Below are 25442 nucleotides of genomic sequence, written 5' to 3' on the forward strand. Positions count from 1 at the left end.
TATGGGTTGATTTGTTTTAAAGTGTCTCTAATTTAAAAATAAGACCTCTCCAAATGACTAGTCAGCATCAAAAATGTGCATCTTCCTGCTACCGAGCTCCCTAATGAGAGGCTAGGGAGCAGTCAGTACTTACAGGGTTATTGTCAAAGTCTTAAAGTACAGAAAATCCTAATGAGGATTTGGATGGTTCTTTTGGTCTGTCAGTAGACAGCTGGATGTGGAGCCTCTTCCCATAAACATGCATAGGGGAAGTTTGTGGAACAGTCGTAAGCACGTGTACTGGAGAGAGACCTTGGCCTTTGAACCCAGCTGTGGGTATGAGAGACAGAAAAGAGCCAGGAACAGTTTCTGAAACCTTTTGATAATTTACTAGCTACCCCTTCTCATTACAATGTTTTGGAGATGTGCACATAAATGGACTCGATTATAATTCTGAGTTGAAACAAGAATGAAAGAGGGGAAAACTGTGAAATGAAATTAAATGTAGTCTGTCACATGTGTAATTTGAAATGGGAGAATAGCGAGCTACATTCACCCACACTGCACTGCCCTATGAAGGACCTGCTTATTAACTAGCTTCATTATTGAAGGCGAAGATGCTGCGATAATGCATCGCTTCTGGAGCAGGCTGAGGCTGCTGTCTTGTGGCAGTGGAGAGCAGGCAGTGGTATGGGAGAGCTGTTTGTACTTGACCCTGTATGCCATGAGAGAGGCTGTCATCTTTGGTTTACTGACAGAGAAAAAAATCAGGTCTAGGAGTATGTAACATGCTAGAGCTAGGAAAGGATTGAAATCTTTCTTCTGTGTTAGTGTAGTTAAACTAAGGAAATTACCAATACAATTTCATCATTTCCCATGAATTTCTGAGCATATCTTCACGCTAGCCAAGCTCTTAAAAATACTTTATTTAACACTTTTGCTGAGTTTGAATATTTTATAAAGGAGGGCAGTTGAAGTGGGGAATGCCAAGCTGTGAAGAAAAAAAAGCAGATGATGTAAAACTGCTGCAGAAATGGAGAGCAAACGGGGAAAAATGACATGTTTCAGTGTGGTTCAAAAATAATTTTTGTCCTCAGTCTATACAGCTTTAGCTTCTTTGCTACAGTATCTGTTGCAAAACACAACTCTTGGTGTGTTACTGGTGTTGAAAAGGATTTTCCTATCAGTAGAAGCAGACCACTGTGGCGAAGGAGAATGAAGGGACAGTTGTTGTCCTGGTGTTCCTCTGGAGATCGCTTCTTCCCACCCTCAGCAGGGAGGGCAGCTGTCTGCAGAGCAGGTTTCCATGGAACATAGAGTCCAGTTCTGCTGCAGGAGTCTGAGATATAAAAGCTTTTAAGATAAATAACAATAAAAGAAAGTTATATGTAAAGAAAATACTGCCTGCCTGTTTTTGATAGCTAGGCTGCCTTTTGCATTTCTGGCCTCTTTTTTTTTTTTTTTTTTTTTATAATGAGCATCAGGCATCTAATCAAACATATTCCCCCTGCAATGCAAACTACTTGGAGTAGGGTTTTTGATTGTTCAAGGAAGCAACCTGCCAAATGTTCCAGTGTTGATCTTTGGGCTAACTTGAAGTTTGCTTGAATGTGTTTGTCCTTCTTGGCTGAGTAGGTGGGGGAGCATGCACAACCTCTACTTGTTTGGGATAATAGTCTGTGAACTTGCTACAAATAGTTATTAATTATGCACAGAAAACAATTAAGTAAAGCAAAAAAAAAAAAAAAAAGGTGAAGAATGATGTAGACTACAGCATAAGTCATCTTCGACTCATTGCATGATAAATATGAAATTGAGACTGCTAAACTGTGCAACGAGTTCTCCCAAGACAGTTTTTAACATTAGCAAGACAGATTGGGGGGGCAGTATGAAATCGGTTAGGGATGCGTGACTAAGATTGGGTTTTGTAGCGTATGTGAGCAGCGTATTGAAAATGTCAGAAGTTCGAGTTGCATGTGGTAATTAACTAAATCTTCCTTATTTGAATTGCATAAACAACTGAGGCTTTCGGGTTTTCTCGAAACAAAATTTTGACAGCGTAATTTATTTCATAGCTATTTCACTGTGCCACTCAAAGGCTTTATTTTGAAGTCCTTTACTCAAGTAAATTACTTTCTGTGCACAGATCTGTGTTCAGAAGAATGTGAAACTGACCCTTACAAAACTAGAACTCCTCTCTCATCCTCGCTTATTTAGACTTGCTAAAATCTGAATAAATGCTTCTGTATTTGGCAATTAGATGAAATTTTTTGATGACAAAAGGCACATCATTTGTGGATGATATGAGCATTTTTCTTCTGTGTGAGTCGGGAAAAAATGTGCTAGACGCTGTAACTGTTAAAGATCTGTTTTTAAGTATGTAGAGATGAAATATAAATAGATATAATTGAGATCGAAATATGCTTGTGATTGGATTCATGTTAATGAATCATCAAATAGGAAAATGTATCAGATGAGGTGTAGTTATATGTATGTGTGTATATACACACTTTTATATGTATTTCTAGAACTCATGCTATATATGTATATATAAAATAACTTAGGGAGACTTCTGGGATATTATTCTGAAGATAAACACTTCAGCACTTGCAAAAATGGCTCTGTAAGAACACTTTTTCCTTTTCTTTTAGTTTTTCCTTTTTTAATATCAGAAATATTCTACTGAAAGTACTTGTCATATTCATACCTACACAGACATGCTTCTACCTAGTTAATTCATCCCAATGATGTCAGGTGTGGGTGTGTTCTGCTCTCCTTTCTGCCTGTCTAGATTTGCTGGCTGATACCACTGCAGTCCTGTGGTTGCTCTCCTGCACTGCTCGGCAGCTCAAAAAGTTTGGCCAAAGCCCTGCACAGCTCGTGCCCTGTCAGGCTCTTTAGAAGCACTGACTGAGACCTTCTCCTCTTTTTATTCACCCTGGTGGGTCTTCATAAGCACTGTGTGTCCTGTTTGAGCGCTTTCTCTTTGGATTCCCACACCTGCTTCTTACCTCATCTTCTATGCATATTTTTTCTGTTTTCTCTATTTGTATCTGTATTGAATCACTGAACATGCAAGGTGTATTTCATCTTCTTTGCCTCAGTAATGCCAGCTAAATCAGAAGTCATATTCTGTATAATGCTTCTGGATCACTGATGTTTCTCTTGTATGTGTAAAAATAACACAAAGTGATCTTAGAAACGTGTTGACTGTTTTCTCTTCCGTGTCAATTTGTCAGTGCCTGTTAGAAAACACGTTGTTGTTTTTGGTTAGATTTTTTTTTTTTTTTTCTGCTAAAAGTAGAGAGAAAGGAAGAAAGAACTTAGTTTTTTAACCAGAACTATGTTGTCCTTTCAATGAAGATTTTTATGCATTAGTGTATTCTCACTCCTGGGGTGTACAGGCCTCTACATTTACTAAATTTTAACTGATTAGATTTCAAAATCACGACAAATATGATCTATTAATGGTTTGTTCCTTTTAAAAGAACTGTATGCTGTCCAGTAAAATCAGTGTTATCGTGATGTCCTGTATCAGGGTGCTCCAAGGCCCATTTTTAAATGCTTCTCTTTCTTCTGTGGGTGTGGAAAGATTTTCTGCCGTGAGCTCATCTGGCTGATTTGTTTTAGAAGTTAAGAGACTTCTTGAAGTGTTCGGTTCCTGAACATCTCCTGAATGAAAGGTGCACTGCTTATGGTACCCTAAATATTTATATTTATTTGACTTTAACAAATTCTCACAATGAGAAAATGCTTAGGATTGCCTATCCTTTATAAATAAAAGGAGTGCTTCTACACACACAGGCTGTCTTGGATATATCAGCGGTATGCTTTTGGGAGTAGGCTATGGTTTCTGTTTATGCAATTCAGATCTCTTATAAAGGCAAAGGGATGGTTGGAGCAGGGAGAAGAAAAACAATAGCAGCATTAGCAACTCTTCTACATCAAAGAAGGCTAGATTTGCCTCCTGGGTTTAGGGCTGTGTATGAAGTAAATGTGTACCAACTTCTAAGTCTTTCTTTTCCTTCTGACTGTGAGGCCGCTCTGTAGAAACTTGCGTGTGCATAGGGACTGGGACAATGGACTTCCCGTTATAGCTAACAAAGATTTTATCAGTAGCAACCTCAAATTAAAAACTGAAAAACTTTGTGGTTTTCATTTGTTTACTCTTGAGATTAATGTTGCAGCTTTGATTTACTAATCAAGAAAGCATTTGCTTTTTACATATTAATAACTGCATGCTTTTTTCCCTTTACGTCCAAGCTTCATATTTCAGAAGAGCACAGTATGGTGGAGAGGTTTTAAAGGCAAGTGTTTGGTACCTTTGCCACATTTTATTATGGAACATTCAGCCTTGGTGGCAGAAAGTTGAGCAGTAGAGATCAAACACCCATAAAGGACTAAATAAACCATTAGACTGGTTTCTGAACAAATGCCTGGCATAGCCTGTCCCACACCCCTCTCTTGTGTCAAACTGCAGCTTTTTCATCAGGCTTCATGCCCAATGAAAAAACAACAGTCCATAAAGTTTTAAAAATCAGATATCTATATGGCAGTGTTTCAGTGATTTATTTACCTAGCCATGCTATTTCAACATGAATTTTTCAGTCTAGATGAAGTAGCCACAAGGTGTCTGGCCTGCAATAAGAACGTACCTTCTTGACCCTCTGAGGCAGCTGTGGCACCTCAGTGCTCCTGAGTGGGACAGCTCATCTTCTGGGAGAGGCCTGCATCCAGATCGTGAGAGAAGTGTTATGAAAATCAACATTTATGCAGGCTTATCTCAAAATAAGAGGATCTACTACTACCTTTAGTAGTAGGTAAACTAGTTTTGTTGCGATCCTCTCTTTAGCGTAATTACATAATCACCCCAAAGCAGCCTTAAACCTCAAATGTTTCCTCAAATGCTTGGACAGGCACATCTTAAAGCACGCTGCCAACTGACTCCTCATTGTCAGAAATCCTCAGAAATGTGAGACTAACTTTGGCCGTGGTTGTGACAGCTGATTTTGTGGATTTCTAGTCCCACAAACTACCTATCTCTATCTTCAGAAACGTGTATTCTGGTGAATTATTTGTAACAGAAGGGAAAAGACAGGAAACAGGAGTGATATACTTGTCATGTGAATTTTTTTTTTTTTTTTTAAAGAAGCTGGGAAACAAAAGAGCTGTCTTGCATTTATTTCACTCTACAGGTTCGTATTAGCAGGGACTTGGGAAAGTAGTTCAAGAAACGTGTTTGTGAAATGAAGACTGTTACCATAGCTGTTCTAGGGGGAACGGAGCTATTGCTGACTTGTTAAGCAGCTTTTACTCTTCAAAAGACAAAGCTGTGTGGAGCCTTTGAGAGCAGAATGCTAATGAGGCTGCCACACTTACGCCTTTTTTCCCCTGTCAATCCAAACCTTTATAACACGTTGCGATCTATTGAGAGATTAATTTAAAACGTGAGAGGTGGATGGGGCAAAGACAGGGTGGGAATGCTGGAGCTGTGGCTTCTCTCCCCAGCTCCCTCATTGCCCTCTTGTGCCAGGGGGCTGGGCAGGGTCCCAGCCCAGCCTTCATCTCCTTTCCGACTGCCCCATTTTGGAGAAGGAGGCATCTGGCCAGTGCTTTACTTGTGAGGGGTGCTGCTGCTGGTTTGTGGAGGTAGAAACTGGTACGACGCTAACAATAGAAGTTAATCCACAAAATGCATTAAATTAATCTAGAAAACATCAAGTACATACACTTACAGTTTGGAGAAATGAGAAATCCATCATATTTTAAACAATGTCAGTGAGTTGCAATGATTTGCAATAGAGTTGCAATGATTTTCTAAGGTGTGGATTTTAGTTGCAGATTTTTATATACCTCTAAATGTAATTGAGTTAATGTAAAGGCCCTGACTCTTTTTTCTTATTATGTTATCTAATATCTCAGGGTTCAGGGTGGCTGCACAACTGGGGAACATTGGTAGAACAGAGAAAGGAAGGAAGGAGGACAATTAAAGATGTTTTCTAGGAGCAGAGAAAGAATTTATTAATTTTTTGCGTGTAGCTTCTTTTCTCTGAAAGATGTGAGAAAAATGCCAGGCTGTCTTAGAGCATGTGCAGACTGCAGCGTAACTTTCTGGACGGGTGCTGTGATAGAACTGGGAATATAGGTCTGTCCACATCAGCAAGTATCTACATAGCTCATACCGCTTAGCTGCAGCGGCCAGCATGTGGACTGGGATAGATAACAGCATTCATTTTTGTTGATGTAACATTCAGGTAGCTAGTGCCGCAGGTATTTCTTATCCTCCTGCTATGTGAGCTAAATAGATTAAATCTTCCTATAGCTTCAAACATGGTAATTGTTCAAAATGTATTTAGAGATCCAGCAATCTTCAAATATAAGCAGATGAAGCTTGGAATGGAGTAAACTGTTTGTACAAGAGCTAGTATCTGGAAAGACGGTCATGCAAACGATAACACCAGCTTTCAATATCAGTAAGAACAATCTGATTGTGTGAATGGAGGAATTTCTGCAATAGGTGTCAGTAGCTCCCATACAAATGGAAGTGTAAGTTCTCATTAAAGTCTTTTTGTGCGAGTCAGCTCATCAATTATTTCATTGCTTTTGGTTACAAAAGCAAAGGAAACTTTGGTTTTACTCTGGAATACTGTTTAGTAAAGTGTCACAGTTGCATGTTAGCCAGAGGAAGGCAGACAGCACTGCTACCTATGAGCATTACGTAGGCAATGTTTTTAGGTTTGTGGCTACAGTTTCACATAACCCTACCTTTTATATATTAAAAAAAAAAAAAAAAAAAACTTAAGAGGATTCCAGTATATATCTGAAAAGTAGCCTGCTTTGCAGAGTTTAATAGGATTATACTATTGATTCCATCTTTACAATGCTAGCTGCTATTTGGTACTTGTGAACTTCAGACTATTATGTGGCTGAACACAAGGGAAGAGGGATTAGTTTGTAAAAGAATAAGCAGCTTTCCCTTAAACTGCCCTGAACCAAACCTATGTACCTGTTTTGGGCTCTGTTAGTAAATGCCAACTAGCAAAACATCACTGGTAGCATCTTTTACAGCTGGGTATCTTCTTACAGTCGCTGGCTCAGTCTCCAAGCAGAAGGCAATCAAATCTTTTGTGCATTGGTGCTGCAATGCAGATGTTTTCAGTTGCTCCAGAACCTTCTACCTTCATTTCTTTAACCAAATAAAAGCTACTAAAAAGTTGTCTGGAAAACCATGTCATATACAGATTCTGGCATTTTTCTTGCAGTTGAAGGTACTTCCTGCCCTTTTTGAACTTAATTGAGTAAAAGCACAATTGACACAGTTTCCATACAGATGATTTTTTGGGGAAGGTCACTAACAGAAGCGTTTTGTGTACTAATTCTCTTTCTTACATACCCACACTACTGGTTTGTGCCGTGTGACACATACCAGTCACTCCTTTGACTTTGCAAAATGAACCAATTGTCCTCTGAACTCTGGTACCCTTCACAGTGGCAATTATTGCTATAAAAGTAAATTTGTAAAATTTTGCTGAAATAAACTATCTTTTTGAAATTATTTTATATGAGGGAGTCCTCTTCCTTTTTTCCTCTTCCTCTTTCCCTTTTCCATACTGAAATCTGCCTGTCCCTGTCCACAGTAATGGTAGTCTACTGCGGCGTTATTTCCATGTAGTTCCAGGTGGCTCTGCTTTCAGAGAATGGGTGACTGGCTGGGGAAACACCAGTACAGCAGATTGGATGTGAAGATCCCAGGAAACGGAGATTACATGTCTCTGGGGTAAACCTGTAAGTCAGGGAAGGCTGCAACTCTAAAAGTTACACTGAACTGCATTATAAGAGTAATGGGCTGAGAAATGGTTATGGTGTTGTCATTAACCCCTCTCTCTGGGCTAGGGGACCACAAGTGGTTTTTCTTTGGAGCTGTTCTCCTCTATTTGTATCTTCTGGTTTTGTTAGTACATAGGTGAGGATGTGGAGATTTTCGATATCTCATGCTAATCCTTTGTGCTTAATCTGCTTTACATTTCTGAACGGTTGCAGGTGCTAGTGGGTTTTAAACCTCAAAGAAATGAAGGGGCAAACAAAGAACAAGTTGACCAAGAATATTGAAAGTGCAATGAGCTACATGGAGAGCAAACACCTGGCTGGCTGGCTCTGTCTGAACACTTTTCCCCCTCCCAGCTGGTTTAGGCTGTTGTTGGTGTTTAACTGCTGTGTGCCTTGGAGCACAGCTTGCTCAGCAGCCACGTACATTCAGCCTGGCTCAGTCTGAATCCCAACCAGCATAATGCCGAGAGAGATTTCTAGACTTGATACGTAGGGGTTGTGATCTTTTGTTTAGTCCAGCTTTTTGGTTGATGTCAAACAACATATGTTTCTCCTGCTTTATCTCTTTAGATCTATTATGTCCTTACTGAGAAGAAAATGCAGTAATACATGGTGAAAGTAAAAACAAGCCAGTGACCTTTGCTGTAGTTTATAGGGATTAAAGCTGTATGGAATGTGAATGCTTCCATAAATCTCACTGGAGGAATTGCTTCTTAATTGAAACAAAATGAACATAGATGAGAAGTTCCTATCTTTGTGCTTCTTTATTCAGTAAATGTTTGAAGTACTTTGAAAACTTCAGACCGTTCACTGAGTAACCTGCATTATGCCTGGTTTATCATTCCCATTTATTGAATATATGCTCTAGAATAGTGGAAAACTGCCACTTTTGCACAGTAGCATGGACGGCACTTCTACTGTTGTTGGCTTTGGTGTGTTTTTTTTTTTTTTTTTTTTTTAAGACTCTATTTCCCCGATTAAACATATGCAATTAATGTTGCTAATTGCTGCTAAAGCTGCTGTGAGCTGGAAGCAGAAAGCCTCCCTGCTCTGATGTGTGAGAGGGGCACAGTGCTGGCAATGGCATTTGGTCGCTGCTCTCCCTCGTCAGTCATGGGAGAGGGTAGGGGGAACAGCGTGTCACTCCTAACTATAAAATAGTTCTGGAAACAAAATGTCTGAGTGCATGGGCTTGAGGAGGACATTGAGAAAACATCATGAAGTGTATCCCGTCCTTTATACGTTTCTGGTAATGCAAGTTGAATTTATTAGCAGTTTGTTGCTACAGTAAAAAGCATTTACAAGATCTATGGCTGAAACAATAGCTGTAGATGTTCAGTCTCATTGTATTTATTGAAGGATCTGTTGAGCTTACGGCATCCTTTGATTAATAGCTATTCGAAGCATATTTTGTAACAAGGACTGTATCAGAGTTTTGCGTCACTTTATGAAATAAAGTTCTACTGGTCTGTAGGGAGAGTGGATGCAAAAGCATTAACTTAACAGGTGTGTGGGCAGGTGGTAAAAGTAATAACTAATTGACTGCCAGCCAGGATTTATTTAGTGAGCTGACATTTTCCCCTCCTTGAGCAATGATGGGTTTAATGTTTAACACCGAGCAGTCACAGTCTTACTGCTGGAGTGAGCTTTTAGAGCATGCTCTGTAACAGCCACAAACCTTCTCAACCATTTCAAAGGAGGATGGAGGAGTATATTGCCATCTGTAGTATTTTCCCTTCCTTTATAATATGTGCAAATGATGGTAGTAGAAAAACAGCCATTTTAGTTTGCAAAAATTCCCTCAGTATTTGAAGATGCACATGTACAAAATTGAAGATCTTGAGGTTTAGATCAACTCCATAGAAGCATATTGGAGGATTAAGGTTAATTGTGTTCAAGTGTGTCAAGCTTGATTTATTGATAAGATTTTCTTTTTAAGGGCTGCCAACTCCTTTTTTACAGTTTTGGAAACATAATTTAGCTTAGAATCTAAAGATTAAGCTTTGGACAAGTTGTCTCCATAAATATTTTCTGTGAGGCCACACTGCTGTGAGAGTAGATCAGTTTTATTAGTATTGCTTTTTATGACTGTCACTGATTTGGTATTTAGCAGGGAATAGAAAATAGAAAACTGATGCAGTTTTGCTACCAAATAAGCGTATAACATGTTTTACAGGAATATATTTGCTGTAAGGCTGATACCACAACTCTTATTATGGCATGAGTACAGGACTTCTGTTCTTTATCAAAATATAACAAATTCAAGTTTTATTTATTTATTTATTTATTTATTATTTTGAGTGTGCCTATTTTAAAGTGCTGAATTCTGATTTTTATAATTTTGTATGGAATGAAAATGACCCTTAGTGATTTGTATCTTAACTCATTTGTATTGTTTGCTTAACTTCAGGCTCCTTTCCTTCTATATCTCTAACGGTGTTTGCCAATATGGCAATTATCTGGACATGTGAATACTAATCAGTTATCACTTCAGTCTATTATTTCAAAGCTTACAATATCTTGTTGACTTATGGCCTGTTATTTGAGATAGTTCACATCTTCAGTCATTGTGATAATTTCTTCTATCAAATTTCTTTTAAGCCCTAAGCTTAAAGAAAAGCAGGGGTTAAAATACTTATCCTTTAGTATTGTGTATTTCAAGCTTCTTGTTGAATACCTCAAACAGCAAAGCAGTGCACATCTTTCTCCCTGTCTTCTGCAGTGTCAAGGGCTTGTACTTATTTACACAGTTACTAAATAATGCTAGAAGAGTTAAAGCTATGGTTGTACTAATTTGAGTACACATTTAAAGACTGCATGCATTGTATGGAATCTAAAATTTAATACTGGAATTTAGGTGTTTCTTTGTAACTGCGGGATTGAATGCACTTTTTAACATAGATTTCTGTTAATAGTAAGAACATGTAAAACTGAAAATGAGGGGTAAAAGAGCTAGAGAGTGTCTGTCTTGTGCTGCATCTCTCCTCTCTTTCTGTTTGATACTTTTTATCTGCTCTTGTTGGAAGAGAAATAGCACAGTGAAAAAAAAAAAAAAAAAAGAGATAATTATTAACAGGGGCAAGGGAATGAAAAGGCCCCTGATGGTAGGGAATTGCAGCTGTGTGTGAGCCCATCTATACCTTGATTTTAAAAACAAGTGAAAAACAATCTACCACTGAAGATGTAGAGAACGCTAACAAGAACGATGCCAACCATATGCCACTTCCATTTCAGAGGGAAATGAAAAGGGTGGTTTTTTCTATAAATGACAAATAAGATGGTTTCAGCATTTTAAATAAAGCTTTAAAATGTCAACTTGCTTGAAATCATATTTTTTTTCACCTTTTTTAAACAGCAGTAATAATTATAATTAAAAATTAAAGAGTAATATTTTTTATTGCGTCACCTGGATTAGCAATGTAATAATTTTTGAAGAATTTAGATTTGGTAAATATTTTGGCCCTGTGGTGTATACTAACCCAAGCTAACTCTGCTGAAATCACCTGGACAGCAGAGGTCAGCGAATTGCTGGTGCAACTGATGAATAGTATCTAGTTGTTTAGGCATCTTGTAACTCATAGACCTTTAAACAAAACAAAGCAAAGACCCCTCAGTTACACAGATGCTCAGAGGTGCTGGCCGAGTGGGATTTCTGCCTTGGCATAAGGCTGATGGATCCCCATGTTGCACTGGACCCTGTGAAGGCCTTGCTGGTTTGGTGTCCTGTACCCAAACTGCCAGAGGGCCTTCGTTTGCAAGTGCTTGTCCATGACGGACAGGCAGAACTGTGCAGATGAGGCATATAGTGGCAGAGCAAGTCAGGAGAGCAGCCAGGTGAATGGAGGCCTGCTGGCGGTGGTGCTCCATGCACTTTGCCAGGAATAACAAGTGAAGGACCTTCCCTGTGGCAGCAGAAGGCCTAAAGGCAGTTTTTATCAATAGAGGTAGTTAAGTTTTCAACTTAAAAGGAAAAATATGAAGAGAGGAAAGATTTCTGTGGAAAGGTGTAGGTTGCTGGTGGGATGGCTCAGTGGTAGTGACCCTATGGTAGTGCCATTACAGTGCTCATGCGACCACAGAGACCAAAATGGCCTGTATAGTGCTATCATGACAGTCTAAAATGGCTTTCCTGGAGAACTTCTTCCAGACCTATATTCCTAATCAAAGCATTTACAAGAGGCAGAAAATAGAAGTTGTTTTAGCCACATGAGTTGGATCTGGTTATGCTTTGCTGGTGTGGAGAGAATTAAGTCTGGAGTTGCTTTTGTGTGCCTGTTCTTTGTCGCTCTGCTGTTCGCGAGTGAATATTCATAGATCATTTCCTTTTAAATATTTACTGGGTTGTCTGTTTTCATATGTTAAATCTTCATATGAAATAAGCAAAATAATTTTGAGAAAACATTTTAATTAGAGCCTTAGAGGCTATAAATATTTCATTATTTAATAAAATAGTGCTGTAAGATGTAAATGATTAAGTGGAACATACTTTAAATATTTTAAATTGCATAACTTAAAATAATGCATGCTTTCATACTTCACAGGGGACAAAATCTTGATCTATTGCAATCCATATTTTTTGTTTCTTAATGAGTGAAACTATTTTCATTTTTTTTATTATTCTCTAGTGTGATACTGTAGGAAATGTTCCTTTGCTGAAAACTGAGTAAAAGGGCTAAGGTTTTGGAAAAGGAGGTAAGTAACTTGTTTTACATTTTTATCTTCATCTTATGGCTACATGATCTAGAGAATTAGGCAATATCTTTAATTATCTTAAAAGATCATAAAGAAATTCATAAGCAATAAAGAAGCTGATAATGTGAAACATCAGGGCCAGGTAATATGATGTAGCAATGTTGTGAACATAAATGAAGTCCTACTGTACCTCAGCTTACCAAAAAAGTCAAGTGATTTTTTTTGTTTGTTTAAAATCCTGAATGCTTTCTATTTGCATACGTAATGAAAATGGAAAATGAATAAAAAAATATGGTTAATGCAAAGCAGTTAAGAATATATGTTTTCCTTCAGTGCTGTCAGATAGCCCGTGTTGCAAGAACAATAGTTTCACAGTTTAGTTATATCTGCACTCAATTTCTGGTGCTTTTCTTTCTGAACCACAAAGCTCAAGATGCATTACTGCGCTATGAGAATTTCATCAAAACTGAATTCAGCTATGTATTTGCATTTTGGCAGTCTGAGAGGAGGGTCACAAGTTTACAATAAGTACAAAGCTGTTGGTATTCTTTTTCATCCCTGAAAACATGGCAGACTGCATAAATAGTTTTGATAGTTTTTTCATGAAAATCTTATGTGGAACCAAACTGCAGACCCTGCTTTGAAGGAGAGTCAGTGATAAGAGAGCACAAATTTCCAGTTAAAAATCAGAGGATGAAATAAGTGACAATAGAAATACAGGTAGAAGATGGAAATGTTGATTATGCAAAGCAGAGAAATACAGAAGTAAAAAAAACAAACAACAATTTGTGACTTGGGATACTGAGCATTACTTATGGACTCCCTGTGTTCTTGGGATTTTGATTTTACTTTTTCTTTACTACTAAAACAGAGATCCCTCAATATCAATTGTTTTGTGAATTTTTGTTTGTTTGTTTTGGCTCGTTCCTTTTTATTAAATAAATTTGACTGAACAGTCACTTCGGAAAAAAAATAATAATAAAACCAACCAAAAAAAACACAACCCAAACCAAGCCCTGATATTACACTCCCTGGTGGAGGTTCTAAAATAATCTGAATTATTTCCCCACAGAATATAAATGTATATTTTGCAGTTATGGTTTGATAATACAGCAATACAGCTGATGCTCAGAAATTAGTTGCTGTCCTTATTCTCATCTTCTATGCAAGATGATAAAGAGAAAAACTAAGCAAAATGGATTCTTTGACACTACATGTGATTTCTCAAGTGGTATTTTGACATTAACTTCTATAATTACTAGTGGTTATTAATTAAGAAATGGCTTTACCACAAGGAATTTTGAAATAGTTGATTTTGTCCAATAGCTGAGAGACAACTTAAAAAAAAAAAAAAAAAAAATTGAATTTTATTTTTAAAAGCAAAACAGACTTTTGCTTTAACTCACAGGTAACTCACATAGTTAATATATGTTAAGTACTGTATCAGTGTTAAGTTTAAAAATATCATGACAATAGAAGTAAATGGAATATACACATATCTTGATTAAATTTTTCCTTAATAGATGTTGGCAGTTGAATTGTTGAACAAAAAAGAATGGACTTTTCTGTCCTAATCTATTGCATTTGAATCTATAGGGTTCAAATGGTAAAAAATGGTAGATTCAGTATTATAAAGAACAGCTGCTAAATACTTGCATTTCATCTCCGGGCAGCTCAGTTTTCTGAGAGGTGAACTGAATTACAAACATAAATATAAGGCAATTGTAGTGATACTACATCATAAGACAGATGGCAGCACTTACCTGCACCTGCCTTGGACAGAAGAACAGCGTTTCTTTTAAACATTTTTGTTTCTTTAGAGAAGATGTCTGGAATTTTGCCCTACCCCCTCCCCCCCACTCTCCCCCCCTCCCCCCGAAATGGTCTTATGAGACAGAAATTTTAGTAGGTCCAGTGAGGTCATCAGAATGGCTTGCTTATATCAGCTGAATACAATTTAGATTTTTGGTTTTCAGAAACTTGCTAATTTATTTTAGTTTTTAATTGCCCAACACATTGTAGCAGTCATGCAAATTATTATAGTGCCTATGCTATTACAGTGGCCTATGCTATTTGGATATTTATACTGACATAAGTTTATACTGATTTGAAAGAATTATCAATTCATACTTCATAACCTTAAAGCAACGCCATTAAGATGGACGGTCTCCAGCAGAAGGAGGAAGAGCATAGAACATATCAGAAAAAAACTTTGCCATAATGGTAGGATAGGTAAGTGAATGAATAGAATATGAAGGGAAGTAGAGAACTGAAGTCATAATGAGTCATAATCTTACAAGTGAACAGATGCCCTGTAATCAATATAAGAAGAGATGGGTAGTTAATTAAAAAATAGCTTCAGCTAAAAATAACATCTGTAAAATTTATTTTGTGATATCACAGCAACAGCTGTTACGTGGTAGCATCTTAACTGTTTTGGCAAAGTATTTTGCAAAAGGTAGGTAGTGACAGCTGACGAGTGCCTTGCTCCAGTAGTGGTCCCATCAGCTTCTCTTGAATTATAGAATGTTTCCTGTGAATTCAAAGGGAATACCTGTTGCTGTATGAACTTCAGAAATCCACTTCAGTATTAGATGTCAGCTACAACTGATAGGACTGAGAGTTTGCAGGTCCTTAGGTACTTCTTTAAATGTGGTTATTACCATCCCACAGAGCAAGGAAAGTGAACCTGAACCACAAATAAAACACATGCAACCTATATTCCTAGTTTAGGTAAAATTAAACCACTCGGTTTTTCTTAACAGTAGTTCCTGTCACTTCATATTATTCATATGAAAATTTTCAAATAGAGTCCTTTGTCCCCTGATTAGAAACTTAAGCCCTTCATTTGTGGGAATAGAATATATCAAAATGACAACTAAGGGCTTGATCTGCCACGCTAGTGATGTTGAACATACTTCTGTGAAATCATTATCCAGATCACTAGAAGCTGTAGGAAGTCAATTACAGTCAGCTGTACTAGGGTGGTTTACTTGCCTTGAGAAACCAGACAATGAATAATTCTGCTCTTGATTTTGAAAGAAAGAACGAGTTTGGTGAGGCCATTTCCTTTTAAGCTCTGTCACATCATTAAGAGAGGTCCTGGTGGATTTGGATTTCACTCTGTGTGAAGTAGGTCATAAGCCTCTACTTAATGGTAAGATGGTCAAGCATACTGGTAAATTGTGGGGCTGGCTAACTGACTGAGAAGTAGAGAAATGGGGTGACTGAAGGAGCTCTGAGAACAAGTGGCTGTAGCAAATGGGTAAAGCTACATGTGTCTCTGTGCTTCCGTGCTTGCTCAGGAGGAGCTTAGCTCAGCTCTGAAGCATCTCGGGGAAGAAGCCTGAGCAGCACTCAGTACTGAATTGCAGTATCAAGAGTAGGACTTCTAAACTAAAATAAGGAAATGTCCTGTAACAAGCCTATGGTGAATATAGAATTACCTAAGAGTCCTTGTGAAGTTAAGAAATGAAGTGGCTGAGCAAACAGTGGTGAAGGATAACTTTCCACTAAATCATCTATGATATCAAAGAAATAAAAGGCACTAACTGCTGTATGTTTCTTTGTTCTGATGCTGTGCAGTAGGGTATGGTTCCTGTTGAAATCTCACAGAACATATGCTGGAAAACCTTTATATATAATCTGGGGAAAAAGGGCTAAATAATAACGTGACAGTTAAGTACACAGCTGTTCAGTCAGCTTTATATTTGACTTTCTGAAGAATGCTCATATGATGTGACTGAAAGGCGTGCAGAACTACAGTATTCATAAATGCAAAGTAATGCACTTAAGGACAAGATAAAACAGCTGCATCAACATATATGCAATGTTGGGCTCTAATTTAGTTCTCAGCACTTAGGAAAGAAATTCTCAGCACTTAGGAAAGAAAGTGTGGCATTACGTTAAAGGCCCAGAATAGGCCCAGAGTAGGAAAGACCGGAGGTGTGGAAGAGGAGAGTCTTAAAAGAACAATGAAACAAACTGACTCTTCAAATTAGGAAGAAAAAATCTATAGGAGAAGCGAAATGTGATGGAGATTTTTATAAATCATGGGAGTATAGAAAAGGTGAATAGGGAGTGATTGCTCACTATTTCTGACAATGCCAGTTCTAAGAGGCACCCAATGACATTATTCAAGCAGCAGTTCTAACATAGAAAATAATATTCCTCTTTCTCCTTTGAAAGAAAAGGTTAGTGATTTAAGCTTACTGCTTGCAGGGGAAGGGAGGCCAAGGAATCGGAAAAAGTTCTGGAGAATCCAGCATCTGTTGGTGACTATTAACCGTCTTCCCCAAAGCAGTGACTGCCTGGTGCTTGTGTGATGTTGCCTGGAAGGATCTTTCTCCCAACGTTACTGCGTGTCCTGATAGTTATGCTTGTTCCTTAAACACCTGTGAATTAGACTCCTATTAATAGCCATTGTTGGGTGTTGGATAACAGAAACTGTAGCCTTGCTCTGACATATGAGGGTTTCTCCATTTGTATATTATAAGTCTCTTTTAAAATTTGCCTAAATTCCCCTGGTAACTGCATATGCAGAGGAACTTCTGGGACAACATGGAACAGAAGCTGACATTGGCAGGTAAAGGTAGGGTCCTCATCTGAGTTTAAATCCTTGGACCTAGCATTACCAAGCATCTCAGATCCAGATGAAATTGTTTTCCAGCAAGCGTGAACCATGCTGGTTATGATCGAGCAACTCTCTTATCAGCATGGGAGTGCATCAGTATTTTGTGGAAGATACTGCAGAGTATCTAGGTCTAGGCATCAGCTGAAAAAAAGCCTACAAAATTATGACTGTTCTGTCATTTAAATGGCAGTTCAGTGCCTAATGTCATCTGTTGCTTTATCCCTGTACGCTAAATATAAATCTTTCCCTAATTCTCTAGCTTTAACCTTGTCTCAGAAGATACTGAAAGAAATCTCCCAAGGCTATTACCTTTTTTTGTCCTCAAGGATAACTCATAATATGTGAACAATAACCAATTTGCCTCCAAGTGCTGAATTTATTTTCATTTACATTTGTTACTTCTCTGGTCTGTAGGTGGCTTTCTTGACTGGTTATAATGTTTAACCCCCGTGATGCTCTCCCCAAATACTGCGTAATTGCTTAGCACTGAAGCAATCAAATAGCATTCAAACAGACTGGTAGTATGCAGAGAGTAGGCAGGTGTAAGGCATGCATAAGGATTGTCTATATAGGTCTTTTTCTTCCATTCTGATGGGTTTTCGGTGTGTGTACTTGAGCCAGGTTTGTACTGGGAATTTAATTCTCTATGCCTTTGAGCTATTTCCCAGATGCAGCTGGAGATTCTCAGCTGTGAACCTTCCCCCATAAACAGGGCCTTTCAGAGACTTCAGGTATTTTGTCTTGAATCATGGTACAATAAATTTATTATCTTTTTTTTTAATCACCTCAGCGCCTCGTGTCTGCTGTAGAATGACTTGCCAGCAAACTTCAAAATAAGAAACTTTCTTAAATATCCAGTCCTCTCCAGTTGCCAGAGACCTGTTGCCATCTGTCTGCTGTCATTCTATCCAGATGTATTCATGAAAAATGCTGCATGTCCTCCATGCAGCTTTTCCTGCGTGTCTATAAGAGTGTTATGAATTCATCTGGTGACCATATTATTAGAGTGGTAAACTGCTTGGACTAATCACAGGTAACTTCTAAATGGCATTCTCAGCTAAACCACTAGAAAATTAGTTACATCAGAGATATCAAGACTACTGATGTAGCCTGTATTTACATGCATTTTGGGGTTCTAAAATTTTAAATTTAACCATTTTATTACTTTTTTTTATAAACCATTCCTTCTCTGTATGCACTTCACATATGTTTAAATATTGCTTATTGATTTTTTTTTCTCGTTTTCGTTAGAGTTTATATATAGTAGCCTTGATTCAGGTAAATTAAAAATTTTTACACAATTTAATATTCTGCTGAACCTTGAGGTTTACTGTTGTAACATTTACAAAGCCTATTTTTCTGACCTTATACACTAACTCAGGCTTTTGTCTAGAGGCCTATAGAATAAATGTTAAGCACAGGTTTATGCTAATATGCACATTAGTTTGCAAGCTAAATGTTAAGGCAATACTTCAAAAGGAAAAAGTAGAATCATAGGAAATATCACGATGGAAAAACTGAACAAACATATACAGTGTAATACATCAGTTTTCTTTTGTTCTGCCTAATTGTACTAAAGGCACGTAACCTTTAATATACAGACTCTGTATATTCTCTGGCTTCAATTGGAATGTTACTTTGTAGTATTTTTTTTCTTTCCCATTTTCCAGTCTTCTGATGGTCATAATAAGTTTCCTACATTTCTTTATACTTTAGAACTTGAATAATTGGAGAGTTATTTTCTAATGGATAGAAAACATAGGATAATTTTTTTGAGTAATTAATCATATTATTTACTGATGAAAAGAAAGTAATTTAAATACATATTCTTCCTAAGTAACATTATTTTTTTGTGTAATGATGTTTTTAGAACACATAGTTCAAATATGTTCTATAAAGTGCAAATAAAGCTCCGCCCTTCATTTTATGTTTTTTTAGCCGTGGGTATATTTTTAAAAGCTCATTCAGCAGGACTTTCAGACATGCACCTTTTATTCATATCAGAAATGTTTATGTGAAAATAATTTCAAGAGCATCCTCAGGATAGTCAGTCTCATATTAATTGCATAATGTCAAATATCACCTCTCATCAAAAAAAATGATTTAGATACCTTTTAACCATACTCATGAATTACAGTTTAGTGTGTTTTTTTTGTTTGTTTGTTTGTTTTAATTTTCATTTTTATTCAGTTGAAGGGAAACAACTTCAGTAGACCACATTGAAGCAAACTTATGCAAACTCCTGTTTAGCTTGTCTTTTTTGAACATTTTTTACTTGCTTCCATGTATAGCAGCAGTGAAGCTGCTGCAGAGCTGTGCAGTGGTGCCCAGCAGATGATGAAGTACAAAACTGGCGTAAAATTGCTTCGCTTTGTCTTCCAGTAGCTCCTTCCTCGGGAAAGAGCTGTGCTTATCTACAGGTCAGTAATTTTAAGCAGTATGGAAAGACTCTGCCCAAAGAATGCTGCATTCAAGACTGGCCGTTTGGTGGTGCTCTGTCTTGTGGGTCATGCAGTAGCTTCCAGGGGTGTGCAGGAATACCCCCTACGTGTCCCTAATCAAAGTAATGTCGTGTCCTTCTTCAGTCCGTGTCCTGATGAGTGTGGTATGCTGGTACAGTGCTCTCATGGAAGGTAGGCAGGACTTCAGTTGGGAGAATGTTGTTTACTTCTTTCTTTAATGATGACATTGGGGAAAAAAAATAGCAGTATTATATATTTACACATACGTGTCTTGGCTTAGTTTAGGCCTAAAACCTATAAAATGAATCATGCAGCAGGCCTTGCTTTTTTGTTGCATGCAATGAGATTCAGGCTGGATGACTAGAACAGGTAAAGAGGTAGGATGAAATAGAGATCGTACGCATCTTTCTTCCTCCCCCTCTAGCTATTCTTGTTTGTGTGGTCATAGGCCTATAAATAAATAATGGAATACTGTCTTAAGCTAGTATTTAATAGAATACGGTTACATTACATGCCAAGAAGACATTTAAAAAAAAAAAAAAAAAAAAAGGTTGTTAAAAGGTATGGCTGGAAGCACAATGGATATGTTATATTCTGCATTTTAAAACAAGTCAACCTGTTTATGCTGTGAGGAATCTTCAAATTAACTGAAATATGCTGAGAAATGTCAGTACGTTCAGTAATTTATGAGCCATACCTATCTCCAGAGTTCTCATTTCTTCCACAGAAACTGCTTGTTACACAAAAATGACTAAATATACTTTATATGCTAAATATATAAATTTATTCTATTTTTTCTTGTTATCCCACATGTGCTTAGCAATGATGACGCACTTAACATATTTGTAAACAAACACAAAAATTATGCAGATTTCAGAAATATCACTGTTTAGGCAGTTGATTTGAGCAAAAGTCATAAGCACTTTTAAAAAATGTGTTTAGCTGAGGATTATTACCAGCTAAAATTTGGCTGTTATAAGCTGTTGTCATTATTGTTATAAGCTGTTGTTTCCTGCCTATAAAACTGCCTGTTGGAATAAAATTCTAATGTGTACACAAACAGACTGAAGAGTCCCTGAGAAAAGTATTTGGTCTATAAGTAATTTTCTTTTTAAATTTTACACCAAATATCTTGAAGATAGTGAGGTGGTTATGTCTGTAACATAGGAGCTGAACACAATTTGTGTGTGTTCTGTATATGGAGATTGTACCAGGAGAAAAATAAAGGATAGTATCTTCTTTTTATCAGTGCAGAAGTGAGCATCTGCCCTTTCAGACAAGCAAATGGCATGTTTCACACTGTATATGTAGTAGGTAATATGCTACCAAATCAAGACTTGCTACTCCTTATTATCTACTGATCAAAAGTAAAATACTTAACAGGAAGTTTAATTGCACTAATTAGTTGTTACTATCTTAAATGCTTTACATGCAAATAGAATGTTACTTGTCTAGTGCTTTAGTGCTTGATGACTGGACATTTTATGTTTTCACACAAGTACCTTGGTTTACTTCTTCAGTTTAATCCTCTGATTTTTAAGTGCAGTCAGCTTTTATCCCAGGATGTTCTGACCTGTTGCATCCAATCTGTGGAAGTCCTTTTCCTCAAAAGATTGAAGCAGGTCTAAGAAGCAGGTTGTTCGTCTAGGATTCACTTCTGTTCTGAGAGCACTTGCTGAAAGCGGGAAGGGAAATGCTTCTTTTGAAATACCTTTTTTTTTTTTTTTTCCTATGCTACAATGAGATTTTGTTTTTGGTATGCTTCCATTTTTCAATTACACTAATAAATTTTCAGTAATAACATTTTACTGGCTAAATTTTCAATTATTAATGACAATGTGACTTGGGATTATTCAGTTTTGTGTCTTATTTTTAGAAGCTCTTGTCATTCTGCTGATCAATGCATTTTATCACAAAGAGACTAGATTGTGTCTATCTTGAAACCACGTCATTAGGAAGCATTTTAGTGAGGTCATGCTTGCTTTCTTTAAAGTCTATTTATACAACAGTTTGTTTCAACCTTCTCTTTTCTTCCTACTAGAACATGCAACCTCTCTGTTCCACACTATGTACATATTTTTAGACTTTTTCCCATCTGCTCCTCTTACACAGTTTCCTTATTCCAGTCCTACGAGGCATATTTAGAGGCTGCATGCATTAGAGTCTCAGCAGGATGTGCTGGCTGGTGACGTTCCCCTTTCTTTTAAACCTTCAGCTGGACAGGTTTTGTTTTGTTTTATTTTTCTCCTCTGCCTTTGATTCCATCAAGAGCTTCAGAGATTGTGCTCCTTGTTTGCTCGTGCTAGGAGAGAGGCAGGTAATGAGTGCATCCTCTTCCACAAAAGGAAAATGGACATTTTTTGGAGAGTACTTGTCCTGTGCTAATGTCTATATTGAAACCTGGGGAGAAAGCTAATTACAGATCCCCCGGTGATTTCTTCTCCTGAAGGAAAAACAAACAAACAAACAAACAAACATGAAGATATTGGTTGCCAATGTACGTTGATGTTTCTAAGCAAAAAACTAATGGAGAGCAAATCACATCTCCTTCACTAGTCTATATTAGGACTGTTATTCAGGGAATGGTTTTCAGTGAATGACAGAGTTGACTGTTTTCTTACTCAAGTAGTTTTGAAGTTTACAAAACATCAGACTGGAAAGCTGAGACGATATATTTAATAGCTACATGAGAAAGTCTCTTTGCAAAGGGCATCACAAAGGGAGTTAGCTGTGAAGGCACCCTGCATTAGGCTTTTCCTACTGTTTCTGAGTCTTAAATGCGCTCATCCATCTCATGACTGAAGTTGGCAATAATAAAACTATCTGTGTAGACCCAGGGAAATTAGAAATTGGAAGCACTGACACTTGACCAGATCAGTGAAATGTTTGAGTCTGTCTGCTGATAGTCCTGAATAACTCTCTGTAGGAAAGGTAAATTTTCTTCATTTTGTCTACTTTAATTACAAACAAAATAAGTCACTGTTTTTGCATTGCTATGCAATAACTGGTGAACTAAATATACATTAAAAACATTTGGTGTAACACTGAGCTGCAATATATCTGCGGTTTTTGCAGTGGTTCCTTTTCCTGGGGTGTACAATTCACAGTCATTCAGACCTTACCTCCTCATTCTTCACCATTCTTATAACATAAAATTGCAGCAGCTTTATATTCTGTGGTGCATTTAATTCCATCTGGGACAAATGAAAAATGACTTGAAAAGAATTTCCTTCCAGAGAGAGTTTGTTGGCAATTTGAAATTTAATGTCTTTGTAGAGCTTCTAAAGGTTGCTTTTTGAGTGTTAACAACATATAAGGAGGAGGAAGTCCTGTGTTTCAGAGGTTATAAAAGAAATCCATGATTAAATTAACCTGAATTTAGGAAAAGTGTCGAGGGCTTTTGAGTTGTATATCTGTAGAAAATTATTTCTAATTTATACAGTATGTTCCCACATACTGTAATATATTAATCCTACATAAGAACTGTTTTTTTTCTTCTTGATTTGGATGGGGTAATGGTGAGTGTTTTGTCCTACAAGACTTCCTAAACTTGGTAGTTTAAAGATGTGTTAATAAACAAAATGTTATTTCTAAATTGACTTGGCATGCAAAGTATCATTATAATTTGTTTTTCAGAGATCTCTGAATATTCAGCTTTTTTTCCCCCGCTGGAAAATGTCCAGTGTTTCCACAGCTGTTTAAGATTTCTTCATCTGCATGAGGCAACTTAGTAAATCTGCCATCTAAATTTTCCCACATAGGTTCAGTTACCAAGTATTATTATTTTTTGAAATCCAGATCATTCTGACAATGGAAGAGTTTTTTTCATTTTTCTTATATACATTTGTATTGTACAGAAAATTTATAATCAAATTTGTACACTTGTGGAAAATGCTGGGATGGCACAATCTGAAATAGGGTTATAAACCTGTATTCTCCTTGAGCTAAATGGGATAGACTTTATTTTTGCAAATAGATACAATTGAATGTTTATAAGCAGACAATATGGAGTCTGAAGAACAGCATGGCTTTTAGGCTTTTTTTTTTTTTTTTTTTAGGTTTTTGGTAACTGATTCCAATTACTGCCTGCTAATAAGATCATAGTTTGTATTGGTTGTCAATATATGTAAATAAATCAGGATCATTTGCATAATTATGAATTATATTTCCCTTATTATTTTAACAACTGTTTTGGCTTCCTGAAAATAAATGTTAAATAGCAAATGCTTTTTCTGCAAGATAGGAGATGTGTTAAAGGAAAAGTGTCATCTTGGATCCATGAATTGTTGACCTCAGTGCTACCAGGCATACCGGTAAATGTATTTATTCACAAACCGATCACTGGGAAGGAACAGCTTGTTGCTACCTTTAGATTTAAGGAATAGTGTGTCGTATGCCTTGCATTAGGCTGACTTCCACTGTAAGCCACTCTTTTGTGGTAGATCTGGTGAGTGAAAAGAACAAGTTTCTCCTTCCGACAAAGATTGAGAAATACAGAAATAAATTGCGTTACTGCAGCACTGGGTTGTTGCTTCTCGGATAAAAATCTGTGTGTTTTTTTTTCTCCAAAATAACATAATTTTCTTTCATCTAAAAGATTAGGGGAAAATACCTGAGACTGATGGAAGTGCCCATATTTTACATGTTATTGAAAGAAGTCATTGTGCTAGCAATAGGCTACTTAGAGTATTTCTGAATCAGAAGTGTTCCACGAGGAGCTATAAGAAAATGTAGAAAATCATGTGTATGACAGAGGAAAAATTTCATGTGAAACATAGTGAGAAGATAAGCTTTCTTCCTAGAGAATACATTTCAGTATGAAAAGAAATGATGCTTTTTTCTAGAAGCCTTTAAGTAAAACTCTCTGTGCCTATTACATGCAGATTTATTACATCCACTCTTAGTGAATTTTTTTGAGTATGGCGAAACAAGTTAAGTTTTGGAGGGAGTGATTATGGAAGCAAGATATAACCAGATTATGGCATCTTGATTGGTTTTGAGTTCTCTGGGAGTAACTGCAATAAACTTAAGTTATAGTTAATGAAATGTGATGGAGCAATAAAAGGGTAATGCTTTAAAAATAAATAAAGCACAATTCTCTAGATACTTTCATTTAAAGAGCAGCAACTCCATGTGGGGAAAATAAACTCATCAAAATGTTTAGGGGTGCTCTTCAGGTGAGTGGCTAGTACCAGCACCGTGTTACCTGGCTCTGCATCTGCGTGCTCAGCCCCCCTCTGCCTGGTGAATCTTTTCAAAGTCCTGAGAAATCTTTTGGTTTGATGAATGTGAAAATATGGTAGTATGGAATTACATTTCTTTTTATTCAACTGGTCTTGTGTGTATAGTTTATCTACAGAAATGTACTTTAACGTAACTCTACTATTAGGTAATATCTTTGTGTTGGATATCCTGCTCTGTTATTGTTCACATTTGTCTTGTTCTGGGTGTTGAGCATATCGATGTAAGCTTCCTTTTGTTGTTTCTTTGATCACAAGAGAAAATCAGTTTGTAAGTATTTCTTCCATTTGGTCTGAAGTTGGTTGTACAAATTTGAGGATACTGAGGGTCTTGCTGGCTTGGCAATGCTTTAGGTTGTTTCAATACAGTGATGATAGTTCAGTGTGTATTTTGCTTGAAAAACTATTATCTCTGCAAATAATTAATAAGCATATCTTCAGCTCTTGAGGATGACTAATGTTTTCCAATAACAACAGTGGCAGATAAAGGAACTCTTATGTAGATGGGATATTAGCTAAAGTAGAAGCTTGCTGTTTTCACAGGTGGTGACTATATTGCTGAACCTTTTCTGGAAATTACATATGCATAAATTTAAGTACATCAGGGAG

The 25442-nt window shown here is 37.0% G+C and overlaps 1 protein-coding gene and 1 long non-coding RNA gene across 8 annotated transcripts in view; both read left to right on the plus strand.

Moving 5' to 3' along the window:
- Nucleotides 1–25442, plus strand: part of LOC311436714 — a 164652-nt gene that overhangs the window by 46735 nt on the left and 92475 nt on the right. For 4 of the 7 annotated variants that reach the window (XR_014693043.1, XR_014693044.1, XR_014693045.1 and 1 more), the window contains exon 6: nt 12432–12498. This is a non-coding gene — a long non-coding RNA (uncharacterized lncRNA). Of the gene's footprint in view, nt 1–12431; nt 12499–16719; nt 17192–17390; nt 17667–17921; nt 18637–25442 lie in introns of those variants that run through there. The other 3 variants (XR_014693047.1, XR_014693048.1, XR_014693049.1) reach the window with 3 other exon arrangements.
- The window catches only part of LOC311436130 (uncharacterized protein), a gene marked incomplete at its 5' end in the record, with an annotated part of 364735 nt that continues 358863 nt past the window's right edge, over nt 19571–25442 (plus strand). Inside the window, one exon of the mRNA XM_084517972.1 lies at nt 19571–19764. Within this exon, the coding sequence (XP_084374098.1) occupies nt 19571–19764 (194 nt within the window). The remainder of the gene's footprint in view (nt 19765–25442) is intronic.

This window comes from Aythya ferina (assembly GCF_964211825.1).
Source record: "Aythya ferina genome assembly, chromosome: 4".
Classification (NCBI taxonomy): Eukaryota; Metazoa; Chordata; class Aves; order Anseriformes; family Anatidae; genus Aythya; species Aythya ferina.